Source organism: Bombina bombina, chromosome 2 (assembly GCF_027579735.1).
Source record: "Bombina bombina isolate aBomBom1 chromosome 2, aBomBom1.pri, whole genome shotgun sequence".
NCBI lineage: Eukaryota > Metazoa > Chordata > Amphibia > Anura > Bombinatoridae > Bombina > Bombina bombina.
In genome coordinates this window covers 770909037-770936836 of record NC_069500.1, presented here as the reverse complement: position 1 = coordinate 770936836, position 27800 = coordinate 770909037, and the positions used below count along the sequence as shown (strand labels likewise).

Sequence of the window (27800 nt, the reverse complement as noted above, 5' to 3'; positions counted from 1 at the left end):
GGATACCTTTCTCCCTGTCTCCCGTCCCTCAAGGGATTTTCCTGTAGCCTTTGTGGCTGAAATCTTGTTCATACAAGAAGCCTACCTGTGGCTTAGCAGTACAGCTTAGGCTTTATAGTTCTGCAGGTTCAATATTTTATGTTTCCTCTAATTCCACGCTTCTGGCGTTTTCTTTCAGGGATGAGACCTTGTTTGGACAGAATTGTCTCCTGACGTTACGGGTGAAAAAAGGTTTTTCTTCCACTCGTCAAGAGAGTAAGACTAAAGGAATATTTTCCTTTCCTATTTCAGCAAGGTCAGTCTTGTTTCTTGGAGTCCTATCTAAGATTTCCTCCCAGAGGCAGATTTCTCATCTAGAGTATCTGCAGTCCAGGTATGATGAGAGGTTTTCATTGAGCTGTGTTCAGTTCCTTCCTTTCTAGGAGTGATAGTTCCAGTCCCAGTCTGGGAACGGAATCTAGGCATTTACCTCAAGTTTCTCATGTTTTGTCCTCCAAATAGTATCCATTTTCTTTTGGTTCAAGAGGACCTGAAGGATGTGTTTTTATTGTTCCCATTATCGGGATCTTCTCAAGTTTCTGAGTCTTGTCATCCTAGAAAGGCCTTTAGGTCTTGAGGTATTTCAAGGGTGCTCTTCTACAGGTGTCATCCTTATTCAAGCACTTGCTCTATCTTTCACGAGATCTTGTCCAATCTTCATTCCCATCGATGGAAAATGAATCTGGAGAAGAGTCTCTTGTTCCATCTACAAGGGTGATTTCTTTGGGACCTTTAATAGTTTCTCTATCATAGGAGAAGATTCTAACAGAGGTCAGATAATCAAGGATTATACCTTTTCTTTTCACTGCAGTCCTCTGTCTGGCCAACAGCGAGCTCTTGTCGTCCGGTAAGCCAGAAGGTTGGGAGTTTGGATCCAGCTGCAGTTGTTTTTACTTTCACTTTTCAGTGACTCTATGTATGAAGGAAATTGGTCTGATGGTTATCTTGGACATCATTGCCTTTGCTAATTTCCATAGGATGAAGAATATTCGGATAGATCTAGGTCAGTCAACAAGAGTCTCTATCCCGTAGTGGTTTCTCAGGAGTAGGTATGTCAGGGCGTGTTCTTCTAGAGACATTCCTGGGTGTTGTGACCACAAACGCCATCCTGCTGGGCTGGAAATCAGTCTGGGTCTTGTTTAAGAGCAGGGATTGTGGACTCAGAAGTGTCTGCTCTCCTCTCTAACATCTAGGAGTTGGGAGCGATTTACAATGCTCTGATGACTTGGCCTCAGTTGCCCTTAGCCGGGTTACAGTCGTATAATATCACCTCAATGGTTTCATCAACCACCAGGGAGGAACTCGGAGTTCCTTTGCCATGTAGGAGGTGACTTGGATTGTTCAGTGGGCGGAAGCTCACAATTGTTGTCGATTTGCAGTCCACATTCCAGGAGTGGACTACTGGGAAGCAAATTTCCTGAGCAAATAAACTTTTCTCTTGGGGAGTGGGAACTCCTTCAGGAGGTGTTCTCCAACTTAACCCTCAAATGGTGGGTGCCGGAGTTGCTTTTGACGATGTTTAGGCAAATTGTCAAGTTGCCTAGGTACGGTTCAAGGTCAAGAGATCCACAGGTAGTTCTGATAGATGCTCTGGCGGTTCTTTGGGATTTCAGGCTGGCTTTCCTGTTTCATCCGTTTCCTCTCCTTCCACGAGTCTTTGATCGTATCAACAGGAGAGAGCGGCGGTTATCCTATTAGCCGCTGCGTGACCTCACAGGATCTAGTGTGCAGACCTAGTGGAGAGGTTTTTTTCTACCACCTTGGAGACTGCCTCTGAGGAAGGATTTTCTGATTCGGGGTCCCTTCTTTCATCCATTTTTTTTCTCTGAAGCTGACTACTTGGAGTTTGAACGCTTAGTTTTGTCTAAGCGGGAGGTCATTGAGACCTTGATTCAGGCTTGCAAGCCTGTTTCGAGAAAGAATTACCATAAGATATGGCATAAATTTATTTATTGGTGTGAATCCAAAGGCTTCTCTTGGAATAGAGTCAGGATTTTTAGCATTTTTTCTTCAGGAAGGTCTGGAGAAAGGTTTTTTTTTTCAGTCAGTTCTCTGAAGGGTCAGATTCCTGCATTATCTTTTTGTTGCATAAGTGTCTGGCGGACGTGCCAGATGTGCAATCCTTTTGTCGGGGCTCGAATCAGAAGGGTCAGAACAAGTTTTACAACAGGCTCCGTTTGAACCTATACATTCCATAGATATTAAGTTATTATCTTGGAAAGTTTTGTTTCTTATTGCTTTTTCTTCTGCTCGGAGGGTTTCTGAACTCATTTCTGAAGCATTGCTGTATGGTTCTTCTTATCTCATATTTCATGCAGATAAGGCAATTATCCGTACCAAGTTTGGTTTTCTTTCTAAGGTTGTTTCAGCCAGAAATATTAATCAGGAATTTGTGATTCCTTCTCTCTGTCCTAATCCTTCTTTTCATACATTTGGTGCACAACTTAGACGTTGTGCGGGCTCTTAAATTGTATCCGCAGGCTATGAAGGATTTTCGTCTTATGCATTGTTTGTCTGTTTTTCTGGAAAAGGTAAGGGCCAGAAAGCGTCTGCTACTTCTCCTTCTCTCTGTTTGAGAAGAGTTATTCGTATGGCTTATGAGACTGTTGGTCAGCAGCCTCCTGAGAGAATTACAGCTCTCTCCACTACGGCGGTGTCTTCTTCTGCGGCCTTCAAGCATTAGGCCTCTGTGGGACAGATTTTTAAGGATGCGTCTTAGTCTTCTTTGCACTCTTTTTCTAAATTCTATAAATTGATTATTTTGCCTCGGCTGAGGTTTCCTCTGGGAGAAAGGTTTTGCAAGCTGTGGTGCTTTCTGTTTGGGTTACCTGTCTTGCCCTCCCTAATCATTTGTGTCTTTTAGCTTGGGTATTGATTCCCAACAGTAATTGATGATGATCCATGGACTCACTGTGTCAAGAAAGAAAGAAAATTATCAGGTAAGCATAAATTTCCTTTTTTTACTGTTTTATCCATGTTCAAATGCACTTATACCCTTTGTATTTGTATTGCCAAAAACGTTGAAGTGATGTTTGAGACAACAGTGCAACACAAAGTATTATACATTCACATCCAGATACAGCTTGTTTTATATCTGCAGCATTGTGCTAGACATTTTACAAGATCATTATTACCATCTATTGCTTTACCCTTAACAAACTGTCCCTTATATTGCCATCTGTAATTGATTAATGCAACAGATATCAACAGTGTCTCTAACTGATTTCATATTTTTCAGACTGCCTTACATCAGGAAGTCTTCAGTAAAAAAAAATATTTTTATACACAATTCCATTATTATTATTATCAGTTATTGGTAGAGCGCCAACAGATTCTGCAGCGCTAGTCCATTCATATAGTCCAAACTGAAATATGTGCAGCTTCCGCTTACATACTGCCCTTCCTTGTCTCCTCAGGTGGTCCTGGATTGCCCTTCTGATTCGTGCTTCACTTACATTTACCAGTATGAGCCATACCTGAGAGATCCAGTGGCTTACCCAAAGGTTCAGGTGGGTGTAATGTCTCTTTATCAGCTTTATGTTGTCTTTGTTTGTAAAGTCTTTAGCACACAATCTGCTTGTGCAGAATTACAGTGTGTGTACTCATATAGCTATCTATAGAAGTGTTCAAAGAACTCTAACACATGTGAACTGCAGTACAACTGTCACTACATACTGTATATAGGTTAATTATCATGATTTGTAATTAGTTCGGAGGAACATAGAGATTTTGGGCCCAAAGATCTAAAACTCTCCACTCTAGCAGGATTATCTAATAAGTCTTGTAAGTACTGTGAGGTCCCTCAAATCATTTAAGAAAGCTGTTTATCTAGCTATGCAATATTCTGGATGAGAAGGGAGACATTGCTATATACCATCCCCACCCAAAAGACTTAGTGTAATTCCTCTGAATGCCATCAAGTTTTTGATCACCAGGCCTTTAGTCTTAAAGGGATACTAAACCCAAATGTTTTTCAGGATTCACATAGAGCATGCAATTTTAAGCAACTTTCGAATTTACTCCTATTAACAATTTTTCTTTGTTCTCTTGCTAAAAAGCAGGAATGTAAGCTAAGGAGCCAGCCCATTTTTGGTTCAGCACCCTGTATAGCTCTTGCTGATTGGTGGCTACATTTAGCCACCAATTAGCAAGTGCAACCCAGGTGCTGAACCAAAAATTTTGCCAGCTCCTAATCTTACATTCTTGTTTTTCAAATAAAGATATCAAGAGAATGAATAAAAACTCAAATAAAGATCGCAAGAGAATGAAGAAAAATTGATAGCAGGAGTAAATTAGAAAGCTGCTTAAAATTGCATGCTCTATCTGAATCATGAAAGAAAAAATATGGGTTTAGTGTCCCTTTAAGAAGGAAGATGAGACAATGCAGAATAAGATCCATCTGGTCAGGGCAGTTGCAACATGACATAATCTAGTTTGAAATTTGTTGAGAGATGCATCCTGCAGTAGCCTCAGACTAGGGCAGGATCAAAGTGAAGTTCAGGCGTTACCTTGTATGCTGCTGCTCTCTCCATTGCAGCATTAGGATCACTGTTGGGTGCATTAGGGCCTACAAAGGGGGTTAATATGGTTTGTCAAATCTATATCAAACTTGGAAGTCAGATAGAAACAATAAGAAGTTAGCTACAGTTTTAAACCACTGTTGTGTGAGTTTTGTCAGCCAAGGGATTAAATAACTGGTGTGTGTTACTGGCAAAGAAGATGTTATGAGAATTGAGCTACTGTGTTAAACCACTGTTGTGTCTTTGTATGTGTTTTGTCAGACAAGGAGTTAAATAACTGTTGTGTGTTACTGGCAACAAAGATGTTTTATAATAGGAAATTTAATATTTATTTTACAAGATATGACGAGTCCACGGATTTCATCCTTACTTATGGGATTACGCCTCCTGGTCAGCAGGGAGTGGCAAAGAGCACCACAGCAGAGCTGTATATATAGCTCCTCCCTTCCCTCCCACTCCAGTCATTCTCTTTGCCTGTGTTAGTGATAGGAAGAAGTAAAGTGAGCTACTCATATAGCTATCTATAGAAGTGTTCAAAGAACTCTAACACATGTGAACTGCAGTACAACTGTCACTACATACTGCATATAGGTTAATTATCATGATTTGTAATTTAGTTTGGAGGAACATAGAGATTTTGGGCCCAAAGATCTAAAACTCTCCACTCTAGCAGGTTTATCTAATAAGTCTTGTAAGTACTGTGAGGTCCCTCAAATCATTTAAGAAAGCTGTTTATCTAGCTATGCAATATTCTGGATGAGAAGGGAGACATTACTATATACCACCCCCACCCAAAAGACTTACACTTAGATTTGGAGTTTTGCGTTAGAAGGGGTGCGTTAGCTACGCATGCTTTTTCCCCCCCGCACCTTTTAAATACCTCTGGTATTTAGAGTTCACAGAAGGGCTGCGTTAGGCTCCAAAAAGGGAGCGTAGAACATAATTTACCGCCACTGCAACTCTCAATACCAGCAGTGCTTACGGACGCGGCCAGCTTAAAAAACGTGCTTGTGCACGATTCCCCCATAGGAAACAATGGGGCAGTTTAAGCTGAAAAAAAACCTAACACCTGCAAAAAAGCAGCGTTCAGCTCCTAACGCAGCCCCATTGTTTCCTATGGGGAAACACTTCCTAAGTCTGCACCTAACACTCTAACATGTACCCCGAGTCTAAACACCCCTAATCTTACACTTATTAACCCCTAATCTGCCACCCCCGCTATCGCTGACCCCTGCATTACATTTTTAACCCCTAATCTGCCACTCCGTACACCGCCGCAACCTACGTTATCCCTATGTACCCCTAATCTGCTGCCCCTAACACCGCCAACCCCTATATTATATTTATTAACCCCTAATCTGCCGACCGGACCTCGCCGCCACTATAATAAATGTATTAACCCCTAAACCGCCTCATTCCCGCCTCGCAAACCCTATAATAAATAGTATTAACCCCTAATCTGCCCTCACTAACATCGCCAACACCTAACTTCAAGTATTAACCCCTAATCTGCCGACCGGACCTCACCGCTACTCTAATAAATCTATTAACCCCTAAAGCTATGTCTAACCCTAACACTAACACCCCCTAAGTTAAATATAATTTAAATCTAACGAAATAAATTAACTCTTATTAAATAAATTATTCCTATTTAAAGCTAAATACTTACCTGTAAAATAAACTCTAATATAGCTACAAAAAATATAAAAATAACTAAGTTACAAAAAATAAAAAAATAATTTACAAATATTAGAAAAATATTACTACAATTTTAAGCTAATTACACCTACTCTAAGCCCCCTAATAAAATAACAAAGCCCCCCAAAATAAAAAAAATGCCCTACCCTATTCTAAAATAAAAATAGAAAAGCTCTTTTACCTTACCAGCCCTTAAAAGGGCCTTTTGCGGGGCATGCCCCAAAGAATTCTGCTCTTTTGCCTGTAAAAAAAACATACAATACCCCCCCCCCCCCAACATTACAACCCACCACCCACATACCCCTAATCTAACCCAACCCCCCCTTAAATAAACACTAAGCCCCTGAAGATCTTCCTACCTTATCTTCACCACGCCGGGTATCACCGATCCGTCCAGGCTCCGAAAGTCTTCATCCAAGCACAAGCGGGGGCTGAAGAGGTCCATGATCCGGCTGAAGAGGTCCATCATCGGGCTGAAGTCTTGATCCAAGCGGGCGCTGAAGAGGTCCATCATCGGGCTGAAGTCTTGATCCAAGCGGGCGCTGAAGAGGTCCATCATCGGGCTGAAGTCTTGATCCAAGCGGGCGCTGAAGAGGTCCATCATCGGGCTGAAGTCTTCTATCAAGCGGCATCTTCAATCTTCTTTCTTCCGGATCCATCTTCATCCCGCCGACGCGGAACATCCTTCCTGGCCGACGAACTCCCAACGAATGACAGTTCCTTTAAGGGACGTCATCCAAGATGTCGTCCCTCGAATTCCGATTGGCTGATAGGATTCTATCAGCCAATCGGAATTAAGGTAGGAAAAATCTGATTGGCTGATTGAATCAGCCAATCAGATTCAAGTTCAATCGGATTGGCTGATCCAATCAGCCAATCAGATTGAGCTTGCATTCTATTGGCTGTTCCGATCAGCCAATAGAATGCAAGCTCAATCTGATTGGCTGATTGGATCAGCCAATCGGATCAGCCAATCAGGTTTTTCCTACCTTAATTCCGATTGGCTGATATAATCCTATCAGCCAATCGGAATTCGAGGGACGCCATCTTGGATGACGTCCCATAAAGGAACCGTCATTCGTCGGGAGTTCGTCAGCCGGGAAGGATGTTCCGCGTCGGCGGGATGAAGATGGATCCGGAAGAAAGAAGATTGAAGATGCCGCTTGATAGAAGACTTCAGCCCGATGATGGACCTCTTCAGCGCTCGCTTGGATCAAGACTTCAGCCCGATGATGGACCTCTTCAGCGCCCGCTTGGATCAAGACTTCAGCCCGATGATGGACCTCTTCAGCCGGATCATGGACCTTTTCAGCCCCCGCTTAGGCTTGGATGAAGACTTCGGAGCCTGGACGGATCGGTGATACCCGGCGTGGTGAAGATAAGGTAGGAAGATCTTCAGGGGCTTAGTGTTAGGTTTATTTAAGGGGGGTTTGGGTTAGATTAGGGGTATGTGGGTGGTGGGTTGTAATGTTGGGGGGGGGGTATTGTATGTTTTTTTTACAGGCAAAAGAGCAGAATTCTTTGGGGCATGCCCCGCAAAAGGCCCTTTTAAGGGCTGGTAAGGTAAAAGACCTTTTTTATTTTATTTTGGGGGGCTTTGTTATTTTATTAGGGGGCTTAGAGTAGGTGTAATTAGCTTAAAATTGTAGTAATATTTTTCTAATGTTTGTAAATTATTTTTTTATTTTTTGTAACTTAGTTCTTTTTTTATTTTTTGTACTTTAGTTAGTTTATTTAATTGTATTTATTTGTAGGTATTTTATGTAATTAATTTATTGATAGTGTAGTGTTAGGTTTAATTGTAACTTAGGTTATGATTTATTTTACAGGTAATTTTGTAATTATTTTAACTAGGTAGCTATTAAATAGTTATTAACTATTTAATAGCTATTGTAGCTGGTTAAAATAAATACAAAGTTGCCTGTAAAATAAATATAAATCCTAAAATAGCTACAATATAATTATAATTTATATTGAAGCTATATTAGGGTTTATTTTACAGGTAAGTATTTAGCTTTAAATAGGAATAATTTATTTAATAAGAGTTAATTTATTTCGTTAGATTTAAATTATATTTAATTTAGGGGGGTGTTAGTGTTAGGGTTAGACTTAGCTTTAGGGGTTAAAAAATTTATTAGAGTAGCGGCGAGGTCCGGTCGGCAGATTAGGGGTTAATACTATTTATTATAGGGTTATTGAGGCGGGAGTGAGGCGGATTAGGGGTTAATAACTTTATTATAGTAGCGGTGAGGTCCGGTCGGCAGATTAGGGGTTAATAATTGTAGATAGGTGGCGGTGACGTTGGGGGCGGCAGATTAGGGGTTAATAAATATAATATAGGGTTCGGCGGTGTTAGGGGCAGCAGATTAGGGGTACATAGGGATAATGTAGGTTGCGGTGGTGTGCGGTTGTCAGATTAGGGGTTAAAAAAATGTATTAGAGTGGCGTCGATGTGGGGGGGCCTCGGTTTAGGGGTACATAGGTAGTTTATGGGTGTTAGTGTACTTTAGAGTAGAGTAGTTAAGAGCTTTATGAACCGGCGTTAGCCCAGAAAGCTCTTAACTCCTGGCTTTTTTCTGCGGCTGGAGTCTTGTCGTTAGATTTCTAACGCTCACTTCAGCCAAGACTCTAAATACCGGCGTTAGGAAGATCCCATTGAAAAGATAGGATACGCAAATGGCGTAGGGGGATCTGCGGTATGGAAAAGTCGCGGTTGGAAAGTGAGCGTTAGACCCTTTAATGACTGACTCTAAATACCAGCGGGCGGTAAAAACAAGCGTTAGGACCCCCTAACGCTGGTTTTGACGGCTAACGCAGAACTCTAAATCTAGGCGTTAGTGTAATTCCTCTGAATGCCAGCATGTTTTTGATCACCAGGCCTTTAGTCTTAAAGGGATACTAAACCTAAATGTTTTTCAGGATTCACACAGAGCATGCAATTTTAAGCAACTTTCGAATTTACTCCTATTAACAATTTTTCTTTGTTCTCTTGCTAAAAAGCAGGAATGTAAGCTAAGGAGCCAGCCCATTTTTGGTTCAGCACCCTGTATAGATCTTGCTGATTGGTGGCTACATTTAGCCACCAATTAGCAAGTGCAACCCAGGTGCTGAACCAAAAATTTTGCCAGCTCCTAATCTTACATTCTTGCTTTTCAAATAAAGATATCAAGAGAATGAATAAAAAGTCAAATAGAGATTGCAAGAGAATGAAGAAAAATTGATAGCAGGAGTAAATTAGAAAGCTGCTTAAAATTGCATGCTCTATCTGAATCATGAAAGAAAAAATATGGGTTTAGTGTCCCTTTAAGAAGGAAGATGAGACAATGCAGAATAAGATCCATCTGGTCAGGGGCAGTTGCAACATGACATAATCTAGTTTGAAATTTGTTGAGAGATGCATCCTGCAGTAGCCTCAGACTAGGGCAGGATCAAAGTGAAGTTCAGGCGTTACCTTGTATGCTGCTGCTCTTTCCATTGCAGCATTAGGATCACTGTTGGGTGCATTCGGGCCTACAAAGGGGGTTAATATGGTTTGTCAAATCTATATCAAACTTGGAAGTCAGATAGAAACAATAAGAAGTTAGCTACAGTTTTAAACCACTGTTGTGTGAGTTTTGTCAGCCAAGGGATTAAATAACTGGTGTGTGTTACTGGCAAAGAAGATGTTATGAGAATTGAGCTACTGTGTTAAACCACTGTTGTGTCTTTGTATGTGTTTTGTCAGACAAGGAGTTAAATAACTGTTGTGTGTTACTGGCAACAAAGATGTTTTATAATAGGAAATTCAATATTTCTTTTACAAGATATGACGAGTCCACGGATTTCATCCTTACTTATGGGATTACGCCTCCTGGTCAGCAGGAAGTGGCAAAGAGCACCACAGCAGAGCTGTATATATAGCTCCTCCCTTCCCTCCCACTCCAGTCATTCTCTTTGCCTGTGTTAGTGATAGGAAGAGGTAAAGTGAGGTGTTAGTTTAGATTCTTCAATCAAGAAGTTTTTTTGTTTTAAAATGGGGCCAGTGAGTACTATTTTTCTCAGGGAGAATTCATCAGTCAATTACTTCCCAAGAGGAGTGGAGACATTTTATTTTCTGCCCTAATTGTTGATGATCTTAGCAAAACATTCTCTAAGATCCTGCTGGTTCCCACAGAGCGGTTGAAGGTAGTGTAAAGAAACATCTTCAGTGTGGAGAACCGTGTCATGCTACAAGCAGCATTGAGGTATGTTCAGTCATTTGTTTCTGGAGAGACTTGATATCAGAACAGGCTGACATTATTCCCTATCTGAGGAGGGGTAATCAGTAGGCACTATATGTAAAATGGTGGAACTGGAATTCCCTTTTTATATTGATTGCTATGTTTCTATTATGTGTATTCAATATGGGCTGGACGCTGGGAGATGCGGTTGCTGTCTAAGGACTGTCTTGTTATATCTCTATAACTGGCCTGAGAAAAGAACGACTATTATGACAGTTTTTCATAAGTTACGCTTTTTATTGAGGACATATGTTAGAGGGACACATGGCTTTATCACTTTATTTGGGACCGACATGTTATTTTGCTTCCCATGCGGGTTTTTAGTCGGCTTGAGTTATGCCCATGGTGGGCGGGGCCTAATTTTGCGCGCTCAGCCGCGCAGTATTTCATCCAAATAGGCAGCAAAGTCCTAAGATCCGGTGGGGCTTATGTTAAGTTTGTAAACGAAGGATCGCTACTTTTGCAGAATCAGTGTACTCTGGGGGCAGGTAGGCGCCGCAGCAGAGCTGTGGCGAGGTGCAGGGGCCTCAATTGTTAAAAAATTGTTATAACTGATAAAAATGATATCAATTGTTATATAACATATCCAAACAAGCGGTGCAATATTGTTTAGCTAATTTGGACATATAGGGACATTTTTTATTGCTGCAAATGTTGTTTTTTGAGATAACAGAAAAATTGTTGCGCTTTTATTATTTAAAGGCGCAGTACACTTTTTAGGTAAAGTTTTTTCGAGTATATATTTTGACTTCAGAGGTCAATATATCAAGTAAAGAACGACTATTATTGCTATTGCTAGTCTGTTTAACATGTCTGAACTTGAGGAAAGTACTTGTTCTATGTGTTTAGATGCCATTGTGGAACCCCCTCTTACTTTTCTCCAACATAGGTGTGTCCGGTCCACGGCGTCATCCTTACTTGTGGGATATTCTCTTCCCCAACAGGAAATGGCAAAGAGCCCAGCAAAGCTGGTCACATGATCCCTCCTAGGCTCCGCCTTCCCCAGTCATTCTCTTTGCCGTTGTACAGGCAACATCTCCACGGAGATGGCTTAGAGTTTTTTGGTGTTTAAATGTAGTTTTTATTCTTCAATCAAGAGTTTGTTATTTTAAAATAGTGCTGGTATGTACTATTTACTCTGAAACAGAAAAGAGATGAAGATTTCTGTTTGTAAGAGGAAAATGATTTTAGCAACCGTTACTAAAATCGATGGCTGTTTCCACACAGGACTGTTGAGAGGAATTAACTTCAGTTGGGGGAAACAGTGAGCAGACTTTTGCTGCTTGAGGTATGACACATTTCTAACAAGACTTGGTAATGCTGGAAGCTGTCATTTTCCCTATGGGATCCGGTAAGCCATTTTTATTAAATAAGAATAAAGGGCTTCACAAGGGCTTTAAAGACTGGTAGACATTTTTCTGGGCTAAAAGGATTGATTTATAAGCATTTTTAATAGTTCATAGCTTTGAGGAGTTATTTTATTCTTGGGAATTATGTAAAATAACCGGCAGGCACTGTATTGGTTACCTTTTTCACTGGGGGCCTTCTCTAATCATAGACAGAGCCTCATTTTCGCGCCTCTATTGCGCAGTTGTTTTTGGGAAGCAAGGCATGCAGATGCATGTGTGAGGAGCTCAGATACATAGAAAAAGCTTACTGAAGGCGTCATTTGGTATCGTATTCCCCTTTGGGCTTGGTTGGGTCTCAGCAAAGCAGATACCAGGGACTGTATAGGGGTTAAATATAAAAACGGCTCCGGTTCCGTTATTTTAAGAGTTAAAGCTTTCAAATTTGGTGTGCAATACTTTTAAGGCTTTAAGACACTGTGGTGAAATTTTGGTGAATTTTGAACAATTCCTTCATACTTTTTCACATTTTCAGTAATAAAGTGTGTTCAGTTTAAAATTTAAAGTGACAGTAACGGTTTTATTTTAAAACGTTTTTTGTACTTTGTTATCAAGTTTATGCCTGTTTAACATGTCTGAACTATCAGATAGACTATGTTCTGTATGTGAGGAAGCCAAGGTTCCTTCTCATTTAAATAGATGTGATTTATGTGACACAAAATTTAGAGAAAATGATGCCCAAGATGATTCCTCAAGTGAGGGGAGTAAGCATGGTACTGCATCATCCCCTCCTTCGTCTACGCCAGTCTTGCCCACACAGGAGGCCCCTAGTACATCTAGTGCGCCAATACTCCTTACTATGCAACAATTAACGGCTGTAATGGATAATTCTATCAAAAACATTTTAGCCAAAATGCCCACTTATCAGCGAAAGCGTGACTGCTCTGTTTTAGAAAATACTGAAGAGCATGAGGACGCTGATGATAATGGTTCTGAAATGCCCCTACACCAGTCTGAGGGGGCCAGGGAGGTTTTGTCTGAGGGAGAAATTTCAGATTCAGGGAAAATTTCTCAACAAGCTGAACCTGATGTGATTACATTCAAATTTAAATTGGAACATCTCCGCGCTCTGCTTAAGGAGGTGTTATCTACTCTGGATGATTGTGAGAATTTGGTCATTCCAGAGAAATTATGTAAGATGGACAAGTTCCTAGAGGTCCCGGGGCCCCCCGAAGCTTTTCCTATACCCAAGCGGGTGGCGGACATTGTAAACAAAGAATGGGAAAGGCCCGGCATACCTTTTGTCCCTCCCCCTATATTTAAGAAATTGTTTCCTATGGTCGACCCCAGAAAGGACTTATGGCAGACAGTCCCCAAGGTCGAGGGGGCGGTTTCTACTCTAAACAAACGCACTACTATCCCTATAGAAGATAGTTGTGCTTTCAAAGATCCTATGGATAAAAAATTAGAGGGTTTGCTTAAAAAGATGTTTGTTCAGCAAGGTTACCTTCTACAACCAATTTCATGCATTGTTCCTGTCACTACAGCAGCGTGTTTCTGGTTCGATGAACTAGAAAAGTCGCTCAATAAAGATTCTTCTTATGAGGAGATTATGGACAGAATTCATGCTCTCAAATTGGCTAACTCTTTTACTTTAGACGCCACTTTGCAATTGGCTAGATTAGCGGCGAAAAATTCAGGGTTTGCTATTGTGGCGCGCAGAGCGCTTTGGCTAAAATCTTGGTCAGCGGATGCGTCTTCCAAAAACAAATTGCTTAACATACCTTTCAAGGGGAAAACGCTGTTTGGCCCTGACTTGAAAGAGATTATTTCTGATATCACTGGGGGTAAGGGCCACGCCCTTCCTCAGGATAGGTCTTTCAAGGCTAAAAATAAACCAAATTTTCGTCCCTTTCGCAGAAACGGACCAGCCCCAAGTGCTACATCCTCTAAGCAAGAGGGTAATACTTCTCAAACCAAGCCAGCCTGGAGGCCAATGCAAGGCTGGAACAAAGGTAAGCAGGCCAAGAAACCTGCCACTGCTACCAAGACAGCATGAGATGTTGGCCCCCGATCCGGGACCGGATCTGGTGGGGGGCAGACTTTCTCTCTTCGCTCAGGCTTGGGCAAGAGATGTTCTGGATCCTTGGGCGCTAGAAATAGTCTCCCAAGGTTATCTTCTGGAATTCAAGGAGCTTCCCCCAAGGGGGAGGTTCCACAGGTCTCAATTGTCTTCAGACCACATAAAAAGACAGGCATTCTTACATTGTGTAGAAGACCTGTTAAAAATGGGAGTGATTCATCCTGTTCCATTAGGAGAACAAGGGATGGGATTCTACTCCAATCTGTTCATAGTTCCCAAAAAAGAGGGAACATTCAGACCAATCTTAGATCTCAAGATCCTAAACAAGTTTCTCAAGGTTCCATCGTTCAAAATGGAAACCATTCGGACAATTCTTCCTTCCATCCAGGAAGGTCAATTCATGACCACGGTGGATTTAAAGGATGCGTATCTACATATTCCTATCCACAAGGAACATCATCGGTTCCTAAGGTTCGCCTTTCTGGACAAGCATTACCAGTTTGTGGCACTTCCATTCGGATTAGCCACTGCTCCAAGAATTTTCACAAAGGTACTAGGGTCCCTTCTAGCGGTGCTACGACCAAGGGGCATTGCAGTAGTACCTTACTTGGACGACATACTGATTCAAGCGTCGTCCCTACCACAAGCAAAGGCTCATACGGACATTGTCCTGGCCTTTCTCAGATCTCACGGGTGGAAAGTGAACGTAGAAAAAAGTTCTCTATCTCCGTCAACAAGAGTTCCCTTCTTGGGAACAATAATAGACTCCTTAGAAATGAGGATTTTTCTGACAGAGACCAGAAAATCAAAACTTCTAAGCTCTTGTCAAGTACTTCATTCTGTTCTTCTTCCTTCCATAGCACAGTGCATGGAAGTAATAGGTTTGATGGTCGCGGCAATGGACATAGTTCCTTTTGCGCGAATTCATCTGAGACCATTACAACTGTGCATGCTCAGTCAGTGGAATGGGGATTATACAGATTTGTCTCCGACGATACAAGTAGATCAGAGGACCAGAGATTCACTCCGTTGGTGGCTGACCCTGGACAACCTGTCACAGGGGATGAGCTTCCGCAGACCAGAGTGGGTCATTGTCACGACCGACGCCAGTCTGGTAGGCTGGGGCGCGGTCTGGGAACCCCTGAAAGCTCAGGGTCTTTGGTCTCGGGAGGAATCTCTTCTCCCGATAAACATTCTGGAACTGAGAGCGATATTCAATGCTCTCAAGGCTTGGCCTCAGCTAGCAAAGGCCAAATTCATACGGTTTCAATCAGACAACATGACGACTGTTGCGTATATCAACCATCAGGGGGGAACAAGGAGTTCCCTGGCGATGGAAGAAGTGACCAAAATCATTCAATGGGCGGAGACTCACTCCTGCCACTTGTCTGCAATCCACATCCCAGGCGTGGAAAATTGGGAAGCGGATTTTCTGAGTCGTCAGACATTTCATCCGGGGGAGTGGGAACTCCATCCGGAAATCTTTGCCCAAATAACTCAATTGTGGGGCATTCCAGACATGGATCTGATGGCCTCTCATCAGAACTTCAAGGTTCCTTGCTACGGGTCCAGATCCAGGGATCCCAAGGCGACTCTAGTAGATGCACTAGTAGCACCTTGGACCTTCAACCTAGCTTATGTATTCCCACCGTTTCCTCTCATCCCCAGGCTGGTAGCCAGGATCAATCAGGAGAGGGCATCGGTGATCTTGATAGCTCCTGCGTGGCCACGCAGGACTTGGTATGCAGACCTGGTGAATATGTCATCGGCTCCACCATGGAAGCTACCTTTGAGACAGGACCTTCTTGTTCAAGGTCCGTTCGAACATCCGAATCTGGTTTCACTCCAACTGACTGCTTGGAGATTGAACGCTTGATTTTATCAAAGCGAGGGTTCTCAGATTCTGTCATTGATACTCTTGTTCAGGCTAGAAAGCCTGTAACTAGAAAAATCTACCATAAAATATGGAAAAAATATATCTGTTGGTGTGAATCTAAAGGATTACCATGGAACAAGATAAAAATTCCTAAGATTCTATCCTTTCTTCAAGAAGGTTTGGAGAAAGGATTATCTGCAAGTTCTTTGAAGGGACAGATTTCTGCTTTATCTGTTTTACTTCACAAAAAGCTGGCGGCTGTGCCAGATGTTCAGGCTTTTGTTCAGGCTCTGGTTAGAATCAAGCCTGTTTACAAACCTTTGACTCCTCCTTGGAGTCTCAATTTAGTTCTTTCAGTTCTTCAGGGGGTTCCGTTTGAGCCCCTACATTCCGTTGATATCAAGTTATTATCTTGGAAAGTTTTGTTTTTGGTTGCAATTTCTTCTGCTAGAAGAGTTTCAGAGTTATCTGCTCTGCAGTGTTCTCCTCCTTATCTGGTGTTCCATGCAGATAAGGTGGTTTTGCGTACTAAACCTGGTTTTCTTCCGAAAGTTGTTTCTAACAAAAACATTAACCAGGAGATAGTCGTGCCTTCTTTGTGTCCGAATCCAGTTTCAAAGAAGGAACGTTTGTTGCACAATTTGGATGTAGTTCGTGCTCTAAAATTCTATTTAGATGCTACAAAGGATTTCAGACAAACATCTTCCTTGTTTGTTGTTTATTCTGGTAAAAGGAGAGGTCAAAAAGCAACTTCTACCTCTCTATCTTTTTGGCTTAAAAGCATCATCAGATTGGCTTATGAGACTGCCGGACGGCAGCCTCCTGAAAGAATCACAGCTCATTCCACTAGGGCCGTGGCTTCCACATGGGCCTTTAAGAACGAGGCTTCTGTTGATCAGATATGTAAGGCAGCGACTTGGTCTTCACTGCACACTTTTACCAAATTTTACAAATTTGATACTTTTGCTTCTTCTGAGGCTATTTTTGGGAGAAAGGTTTTGCAAGCCGTGGTGCCTTCCATCTAGGTGACCTGATTTGCTCCCTCCCATCATCCGTGTCCTAAAGCTTTGGTATTGGTTCCCACAAGTAAGGATGACGCCGTGGACCGAACACACCTATGTTGGAGAAAACAGAATTTATGTTTACCTGATAAATTACTTTCTCCAACGGTGTGTCCGGTCCACGGCCCGCCCTGGTTTTTTAATCAGGTCTGATGATTTATTTTCTTTAACTACAGTCACCACGGTATCATATGATTTCTCCTATGCAAATATTCCTCCTTTACGTCGGTCGAATGACTGGGGAAGGCGGAGCCTAGGAGGGATCATGTGACCAGCTTTGCTGGGCTCTTTGCCATTTCCTGTTGGGGAAGAGAATATCCCACAAGTAAGGATGACGCCGTGGACCGGACACACCGTTGGAGAAAGTAATTTATCAGGTAAACATAAATTCTGTTTTTGTCCCTCATGTACTGAAAGGGCCTTACAATGTAAAGAGCAGATTTTCTTTAAGGAATGTGTGTCTAAGGATGCTTCTCAGTCTGATGAGAAACAGGGTATGTAGCTACTTTCTCCCCAAGCGTCAGAACCTTTAACGCCCTCCCAAGCGACGCCGGGTTCTTCAACCGCGTCTACTTCATTTACTCTGCAGGATATGGCTGCAGTTATGTCATCTACCCTTACAGAGGTTTTATCTAAGTTGCCAGTGTTACAGGGCAAACGCTGCAGGACAGAAGTCAATTTGAATACTGCGACCTCCGATGCTTTGTTGGCTATTTCCGATGTACCCTCACAGGGATCTGAATTGGGGGTCAGGGAACTTCTGTCTGAGGGGGAACTTTCCGATTCGGGAAGTGTATTACCTCAGACGGACTCGGACGTTATGTCCTTTAGATTTAAGCTTGAACACCTCCGCCTGTTACTTCGGGAGGTTTTAGCGACTCTGGATGACTTTGACTCTATTGTGGTACCACCAGAGAAATTGTGTAAGATGGACAAATACTTAGAGGTGCCTGCTTACTCTGATGTTTTTCCGGTTCCTAAGAGAATCTCGGAAATTATTACGCGGGAATGGGAAAGACTGGGTATCCCGTTCTCACCTTCTCCTAATTTTAAGAAAATGTATCCCATATCTGACACTGTTCGGGACTCTTGGCAAACAGTCCCTAAGGTGGACGGAGCTATATCTACCCTGGATAAGCATTCAACTATTCCTATTGAGGACAGTTGTGCTTTCAAAGACCCTATGGATAAGAAATTGGAGGGTTTTCTAAAAAAGTTATTTATTCATCAGGGTTTCCTTTTACAACCGACGGCCTGCATTGTACCAGTTACCACTGCGGCGGCCTTCTGCTTTGACGCCTTAGGAGAGTCTCTTAAGACTGAGACTCCTTTAGAGGAAATTTTAGATAGAATTAAGGCTCTTAAACTGGCTAATTCTTTTATAACGGATGCCGCCTTTCAGATTTCCAAATTGGCGGCTAAGAATGCCGCATTTGCCATTTTAGCGCGTAGAGCGTTATGGTTAAAATCTTGGTCTGCTGATGTGTCATCTAAGTCGAAGCTTTTGGCTATTCCTTTCAAAGGAAAAACCCTATTCGAGCCTGACTTGAAAGAAATAATTTCTGACATTACGGGAGGTAAGGGTCATCTCCTACATCAGGATAGAAAAGCTAAACTAAGGGTTGAACAAAATAATTTTCGTTCCTTTCGGAACTTCAAAAGAGTCCCCTCTTCTTCCGCTAAACAGGAAGGGAATTTTGCTCAGGCCAAGTCCGTCTGGAGACCCAACCAGGCTTGGAACAAGGGTAAACAACCCAAGAAGCCCGCTGCTGCTACCAAGACAGCATGAAGGGGCGGCCCCCGATCCGGGACCGGATCTAGTAGGGGGCAGACTTTCTCTCTTTGCCCAGGCTTGGGTAAGAGATGTTCAGGACCCCTGGACACTGGAAATCGTGTCCCAAGGGTATCAACTGGAATTCAAAAATTCTCTCCCAAGGGGGAGATTTCTTCTTTCACGATTGTCTGTAGACCAGATAAAAAGAGAGGCGTTCTTACGTTGTGTAAAAGACCTCTCTACTATGGGAGTAATTCGTCCCATTCCAATACTGGAACAGGGGCAGGGGTTTTACTCAAATCTTTTCGTGGTCCCCAAAAAAGAGGGCACGTTTCGACCTATTTTAGATCTAAAGAGTCTAAACACGTTACTCAGAGTCCCATCCTTCAAGATGGAGACTATTCGAACAATTCTGCCATTGATCCAGGATGGTCAATATATGACTACCGTGGACTTGAAGGATGCATATCTTCATATTCCTATCCACAAGGATCATCACCAGTTCCTAAGGTTTGCCTTCCTGGACAAACATTTTCAGTTTGTGGCTCTTCCCTTCGGGTTGGCCACAACACCCAGGATCTTCACAAAGGTTCTAGAGGCACTTCTGGCGGTTCTCAGGCCGCGGGGCATTGCAGTGGCGCCTTATCTGGACGATATTCTGATCGAGGTGTCGTCTTACCATCTGACAAAATCTCATACAGACATGGTTCTGTCCTTTCTGAGGACTCACGGGTGGAAGGTGAATCTAGAAAAGAGTTCATTACTTCCACAGACAAGGGTTCCCTTCTTGGGAACTCTAATAGATTCCATATCTATGAAAATTTTCCTGACGGAGGTCAGAAAGTTAAAGATTCTGAATACATGCCGAGCCCTTCAGTCCAATCCTCAGCCATCAGTGGCTCAGTGTATGGAGGTAATTGGATTGATGGTGGCGGCAATGGACATCATTCCGTTTGCTCGTTTTCATCTCAGACCGCTACAACTGAGCATGCTCAGGTAGTGGAATGGAGATTATGCAAATTTGTCTCCTCGGATAGATGTGGATCAGGAGACAAGAGACTCTCTTCTTTGGTGGTTATCGCCGGATCATCTGTCCCAAGGGACGTGCTTCCGCAGACCCTCATGGGTGATAGTGACAACGGACGCCAGTCTACTAGGTTGGGGTGCAGTCTGGAATTCCCTGAAGGCTCAGGGTTTGTGGACTCAGTCGGAGTCTCTACTTCCAATCAATATTCTGGAATTGAGAGCAATATTCAATGCGCTTCAGGCTTGGCCTCAGTTGGCTTCGGCCAAATTCATCCATTTTCAGTCGGACAACATCATGACTGTGGCTTACATCAATCATCAAGGAGGAACAAGGAGTTCCTTAGCGATGACAGAAGTATCCAAGATAATTCGATGGGCGGAGGCTCACTCTTGTTATCTGTCAGCAATCTACATCCCAGGAGTGGACAACTGGGAAGCGGACTTTTTAAGCAGACAGATGTTTCATCTGGGGGAATGGGAGCTCCATCCGGAGGTCTTTGCCACTCTGATCCTCAGATGGGGCAGACCGGAGTTGGATCTGATGGCATCTCATCAGACTGCCAAACTTCCGAGATACGGATCCAGGTCAAGGGATCCTCAGGCCGAACTAATAGATGCCTTGGCAGTGCCTTGGTCGTTCAACCTAGCTTATGTGTTTCCACCGTTTGCTCTCCTTCCCGAGTGATTGCACGGATCAAACAGGAGAGGGCTTTGGTAATTCAAATCGCGCCTGCGTGGCCTCGCAGGACTTAGTATGCCGATCTAGTGGCCATGTCCTCTCTGCCGCCGTGGAAGCTTCCATTGAGGCAGGACCTTCTCATTCAGGGGCCCTTCCAACATCCGAATCTAGTTTCTCTGCAGCTGACTGCTTGGAGATTGAACGCTTGATTTTATCTAAGCAGGGGTTCTCCGATTCAGTCATTGATACTTTGATTCAGGCACGTAAGCCTGTCACTAGAAAGATCTACCATAAGATATGGCGTAAATATCTTTATTGGTGCGAATCCAAGGGCTACTCATGGAGTAGAGTTAGGATTCCCAGGATTTTATCTTTTCTCCAAGAAGGATTGGAGAAGGGGTTATCAGCAAGTTCCTTAAAGGGACAAATTTCTGCTTTGTCGATTTTACTACACAAGCGTTTGGCAGATGTTTCAGGCGTTCAGTCTTTTTGTCAGGCTCTGACCAGAATAAAGCCTGTGTTTAGACCAATTGCTCCACCCTGGAGTTCGAATTTAGTTCTTAATATTCTTCAAGGGGTTCCGTTTGAACCCTTGAATTCCATAGATAATAAGTTATCTTGGAAGGTTTTATTTTTGGTTGCTATTTCTCTCCTTATCTTATTTTTCATTCTGATAAGGTGGTTTTACTACCAAACCTGGTTTTCTTCCTAAGGTTGTTTCTAATAAGAATATTAATCAGGAAATTGTTGTTCCTTCATTGTGTCCTAATCCTTCTTCTAAGGATAACTTGGACGTGGTCCGTGCCCTGAAGTTTTACTTGCAGGCGACTAAAGAATTTCGTCAATCATCTTCTTTATTTATTGTTTTTTCTGGAAAGCGTAGGGGTCAGAAAGCTACGGCTACCTTTCTTTCTTTTTGGCTGAAGAGTATCATCCGTCTGGCATATGAGACTGCTGGACAGCAGCCTCCTGAAAGAATTACGGCTCATTCCACTAGGGCTGTGGCTTCCTCATGGGCATTTAAAAATGATGCTTCTGTTGAACATATTTGCAAGGCTGCAACTTGGTCGTCTCTTCACACTTTTTCAAAATTTTACAAATTTGACACTTTTGCTTCATCTGAGGCTGGTTTTGGGAGAAAGGTTCTTCAAGCAGTGGTGCCTTCCGTTTAGGTTCCTGTCTTGTCCCTCCCTTTTCATTCGTGTCCTATAACTTTGGTATTGTATCCCATAAGTAAGGATGAAATCCGTGGACTCATCATATCTTGTAAAAGAAAAGGAAATTTATGATTACCTGATAAATTTATTTATTTTACAATATGACGAGTTCACGGCCCACCCTGTCATTTCTAAGACAGGTATTTATTTTTGTTAAACTTCAGTCACCTCTGCACCTTTGGCTTTTCCTTTCTCTTCCTAACTTCGGTCGAATGACTGGAGTGGGAGGGAAGGGAGGAGCTATATATACAGCTCTGCTGTGGTGCTCTTTGCCACTTCCTGCTGACCAGGAGGCGTAATCCCATAAGTAAGGATGAAATCCGTGGACTCGTCATATCGTAAAAGAAATAAATTTATCAGGTAAGCATAAATTTCCTTTTTAATAAATTTTCTTTATTGAAATAATGCAATAAAGAAACTTTATTAAAATATTGAATAATATTTTAATAAAAAATAATGTTAAAAAATGTTTTGTCAGAAACATAGTGGACCAACTAGAATCTAAAGACAGTTAATTCAGCTATATTATTATGACTTGCAAAAAGGGCTGATGTATTATTATTATTATCAGTTATTTGTAGAGCGCCAACAGATTCCGCAGCGCTATAAACAAATGCGGAGTACAACAAAACAATTATAGGGATCAAATGGGTAGAGGGCCCTGCCAAGAGTTGCACTGTTGTAGTCAGCTCTTAAGAAGGTGATCTACAAACAGCTGGACTCTTAGGCTTACATGCTAAGGGGGTTCAGGGGATAGCAATGGAGGAGAGGAACTGGTATAAAGAAAGGTTAGCGTAGGTTGTATGCATCCCTGAACAGTAGAGTCTTTAGGGAGCACTTGAAGCTTTTAAAACTAGAAGAAAGTCTTGTGGAGCGAGGCAGAGAGTTCCACAAGATGGGAGCCAGTCTGGAGAAGTCCTGTAAACGTGAGTGCGATGAGGTAACCAGAGAGGAGGAGAGTAGGAGGTCATGAGCAGAGCGAAGGGGACGGGAGGGAGAGTATCTGGAGACAAGGTCTGAGATATAGGGGGGAGCAGTGCTGTTGAGGACTTTGTATGTCAGAATGAGAATTTTGTGTTTGATCCTAGAGGCAAGAGGAAGCCAGTAAAGGGTTTGGCAGAGAGGTGCAGCAGATGAAGAGCGACGTGTAAGGAAGATGAGTCTGGCAGAGGCATTCAATATGGATTGTAAAGGAGCTAGGCGGCAGGTGGGGAGACCAGAGAGGACAGAGTTGCAGTAATCGAGGCAGGAAAGAATGAGAGAGTTGTGTCTTGTGTAAAGAAGTGTCTAATTTTAGAGATGTTTTTTAAGGTGGAAGCGACAGGCTTTAGCCAGGGACTGAATGTGAGGAGTGAGTCAAATGTGACCCCGAGACATCGGGCATGCGGGGTAGGGGTAATGATGGAGTTGTCGACAGTTATAGAGAGATTGGGGGTGGAGAGTTTAGAAGAAGGGGGGAATATCAGCTGAACTCCTAGATTTTCTCCAGTGCCGCTCAGCAGTACGGGAACATCTGCGTAGGTATCGTGTCAGAGGAGTATGCCAGGGCTGAGGATGAGTGTTTGATTTTCGAGCTATGGTAAGAGGGGCGAGATTGTCAAGGACGGATGTAAGGGTGGAATTATAGTGGCAGATAGATTGGGCAGGGCAGGAAAAAGAGGAGAAGGATGAGAGGAGAGGTTTGAGGGAATTAGAAAGCTGTTGTTGATCTAATGACATAATGCTTCTGTGAAGTTTGGTGTGAGGAGCAGAAGGAGGGAGAGTTGTGGGAGGGATGATATGTTGCAAGTAAGGAGATGGTGGTCAGAAAGAGGAAAGGGGGAGTTTGTGAAGTTATATATATGTATATTATTTACAGCCCACTACAACCCATTGGCATTCATGTTATAAAGTGCCCTTATAGTTCATGAGTATTTATATTACTGTAGAATGTAATGTGATACCAAATTACCACTTGACTCATTCCAAAAAGGGTTAATAAAAAAACGAAATCTCAACTCAGATTAAATGTGTAACTATATTAGCCTCCTTAAAAAAAGTTAAACAGATACACTATTCAGCTCCAGCATCTGGTGCATCTGTAATAGTGTAACATTATTTTAAAACTATTTTTACCTCATATTTTTTTCAAGCAAGAATTATTACAATGTTAAAATGATAAAAAGTGATTATCTAGCTGCCACCACAATACAGCAGGTACTGTATATACTCAGCATAGAGGGTGTCAATGTAATCGCCAGTGTGTGTGACAAGCAATAGCTGTATATTATTTAATATACAAATATATTGGTGATGTTATCACATCCTGTAGACTGCACAACCACATGTAAGCTTAATTGTCAAAACTGAGTCTGTCAACTATTCTGAGTCTAACTGTCTTGTGGCTAAAGTCTTATTTTTATCTCCATATGATTATATAGAGTGACTGACCGTTTTCTGTTTGCCTCTAGATGCTAGTGTGTTTGTTCTACCTGCTTCCTTTTCTCTGTCTGGCTATCTATGGTTTGTTGACGCCCGGATGCACGTGGATGTTGGACTGGACATTGGTCTGTGCAGGGGCTGTTGCGCAGGTAAGAGAACAAGCATGATGCAGTAACATTATTAAAGAGACATTTTTATGTTCAGAACACCCCACAGCCGCTGATTTTAGCACAAAATTGGGGCACATTTATAAAATGAACCAGAGATCTGATCCCTGGTTAATTTTATAAGCGCTATATATTGCTACATGGTTATTTAATGTTCCCGTTTGCGGGCACGCAATAAATTACTGCTCCAGTTGTAATCAAGCCCTGAATCTGTTAACTAATTTGCTTTGTTTTTTGGTATCCTTTGTTGAAAAGCATACCTAGGTAGGCTCAAGAGCAGGAACCAGCTGCGGATTGGTGGCTGTGCAAATATACCTCTTTTCATTGGCTTACCTATGTGTTCAGCTAGCTCCCAGTAGTGCATTGCAGCTCCTTCAATAAAGGATACCAAGAGATCGATGCAAAATTGATAACAGAAGTACATTTTAAAGTTGTTAAAAAATGTATGTTGTATCTGAATCATGAAAGAAAAATGCTTAAAAAGGGACTGGTAGCATTTTGTTTCCTGAAGAATATATATAACATGATTATTCTAATATTTTCTCTCTATTCTTAGTAATAGACTAGAATGAATTAGAATGTATTTGATATATAGAATTTGTTAGACCATGGTTGCACAAGAGTTAATAAGATGATGTTATACATTGCAGTAAAATGAGTAAGGACTGATAGCAAGTGGGTCTACTGGCTGTTTCTGAAATCTATAACTAGCATTCTGCTTGTAATTTCTCTGTAGACTACTTTAACATTATTCTTTATTTCATACAATGATTCTATTGGTCCCCTGGACAAAATTGCACCTGAGGCTTTTTTTATTAACTTAAAAACATACTCAAAACAATAAAGACAAACTGAAATACACATAAACACCCAGACTTACTCATTTATACACTAATACAATCTAAACAAAGATATATTGATTAATAAAAATGATGCCAACTATTTTTATTCTGCAAACATGGTTGCTTAATAGTTAGATATAATGGGCCAGATTACGAGTGGTGCGCTAACAGTTATTCTCGCGCTAAATAAGTTGTTTGCGCGGGTCGGGTGTTGCGCTCGTTTTACAAGTTGAAAGTAAATGCAATTGATTGAGCGCAGTTGAAGTTAATGTGCGTTAGTGCATCCTCAGAGCTCTGGTTTACTATTTCACGAAACAAAGTTATAAGGGCTCAAAGATACAGGTGTTAGAAAGAAAAAAGAAGGCATGCAAAGGGCTTTAATATAGAGATGCATACATATACATGTCTAAATATGTATGTGTGACTGTATGTGTGTGTGTGTGTATATATATATATATATATATACTTATAGAGTGTACATATGTATTTATATGTGTATATATGTATTTACAGACATACATACACATATAAATACATAAATACATATGTATTTATATATAGAAGTGCATTGGAGTCCTTTGCAGTCAAGTAGATAAAAACATATTTATACAATATTCATATTTAGGAAAGTGTTATACAGTGTTTTTACTGTAAACATTTCACATTCCAATGTTCTGTACATAGCAGAATATGTTCAAAGTAATTATAAATAGATATTCCTAAATATAGCTATACACACATATATACATATATATATGTATATATATATATATATATATTTTTATATATATATTATATTTAGGTATAGATATATACAGATATATTTAGGAATAGCTATTTATAAATACTTAAAACATATTCTGCTATGTGGAGAACATTGGAATGTGAAATATTAATATTTTCTTGTCGGTTAGCGCACCTGAGAATATGTGATCGGGTTTGCGTGCTAGTATGGTGTTAGAGTTTTTGCAATCGAAGTTCGGTTTTTTGTGCGCATTGGGTTAGCACATGAGCAAAAACTGTTTACTTTCAACTTGTAATACAAGTGATACCCAAGACACACAAACCTTACTTCTAACAGAGTTTGCTCGGGAGCGTTAAACACCGCTCCACTTGTACTCTGGCCCAATATGGGTTTACTGATCTTGTCCTTTCAATTAATTAACCTATTCTCTATTTAAGTGTACATTGACTGGTTTTGTTGCAGTTTAATTATATTCAACAACTACTCTCTGCTGTTTTTCATAGGCTCAGTTTGCTCACATGGGATCTTCACTTTATTACCGAACCCCCTATACTTATCGTGTCCCCAATGATGCCTGGTGGGCTTTTGTTATCTCTAACAGCCTGTATACCCTGGGACCTCAACTCTTGGCCTATCGCTGTCTACGGAGCCCAGCATATTTCTTACAGGTTACTACCCAGTCTGCAGAGGATGGCAAAAAACAGGATTAGCTAGAGAGTGAGCAGAGGACTTTGGGGACTGCTCTCCTAAACTGACTGCAGTTTATAGAATTTCCTAATTTTTTGGAGCATTGTGATAGACTTGTCCAGCATATGTTTTTTTGTACTCCAGGATTCCTGTTGGAGCCTAATTAGATTATGCTGGTCCTTTAAAGGGCACTACTTGGATGCTGTTGCGCTTGGCAGAACCTTCTTGTTAAACACGAGTATTGGCTGTTTTGTTGTGGAATTCCTGGTTTTCAGATAGACCTCTGTTTCCAGTTCATTATTTTTCAGTTTTAGTTTTTTTGTTTACATTAATGTAGTATATATTAACTTCATTGATATAAATCTCTTCAATGAGAGCTTCATTCTGTTTCAATCTGATTTCCTTCTTGTTTTTTTGGACCAAAAGAAGCTCCTACTGGCAGCTGCCAATCATAAAGATGACACCGTTCTGTTCACTTGGATGAAAGCTTACTTTCCAGTGAGAAAACAAATGCACCAATTATTATTTTAGGCGCTTTACATTGCAAGCACAGATCTTTTTATGCGTGTGAATTGGTTTCATAAAATAACATGGTAACTGTGTCTTCACTGTGGAGACACTGCATATAGCTCACCTGTATTCTTCTATCTATAGTTTGGTTATATATTTATCGTAATGTCATTTTTAGCAGTCACAATTTTTTTTATACAATTTGATAGCCATATGTTGTCATTTTGTATAAACTTGTCCAAAGAAGCTACAGTAGCTAAAATATAATGGGGTATATAATGTTCCAGTTAAAAAAGTGTACAAACACTTATCTACAATATTTTCTACAAAATTCTTCATTAAAGTGAAATATAATGTAGGCTTTTATATTTATATCTTGCTGAGATTTATCCACACAGCTCAATTCAAGGCTACTGTATAGTTCTATTAAAAAATGAGACATTTGAGTCATAGTAAAACATAATATTCCCTGAACTGGAAGTTAGTCCTTCTTTAAATAAAATAGTTAAACTGACCATGTTTTCTTCTGGAGCAAAAATCTTTTTTTGAAAACTGCAACTGCCTGTACATCCTAAAATAAATGTGAGCTATGTTTACAACATTTTATACAGTTTCAATGATTTTTCAGCTATTTACATTGTTATGGAAAATGGCAAAGAAAGCAAAATCATGTGAGGGAGCATGAAACAAAATGTGGAGAAAATGCATAAGGAGATGCTAGGGGTATTAATTAAGGCATTACACGTGAATAGAGTGCAGTTAAATAGACAGACCTAATCTCATTTTGGTAGAGATATGGTCAGGAATAGCTATATACATTGGTGACCATTTGATTCAAATTGTTTTTGCT

General features: G+C 41.3%; 1 protein-coding gene across 1 annotated transcript in view; it reads left to right on the top strand.

Annotated features, from left to right (window-relative positions):
- The window catches only part of TM6SF2 (transmembrane 6 superfamily member 2), a 170659-nt gene extending 143105 nt beyond the window's left edge, over positions 1 to 27554 (top strand). The window contains exons 8-10 of the mRNA XM_053702918.1: positions 3456 to 3548; positions 24029 to 24148; positions 26257 to 27554. Coding sequence (XP_053558893.1) covers positions 3456 to 3548; positions 24029 to 24148; positions 26257 to 26463 — 420 coding nt within the window. The 3' untranslated portion in view covers positions 26464 to 27554. The remainder of the gene's footprint in view (positions 1 to 3455; positions 3549 to 24028; positions 24149 to 26256) is intronic.
- Positions 27555 to 27800: the final 246 nt, after the last annotated feature.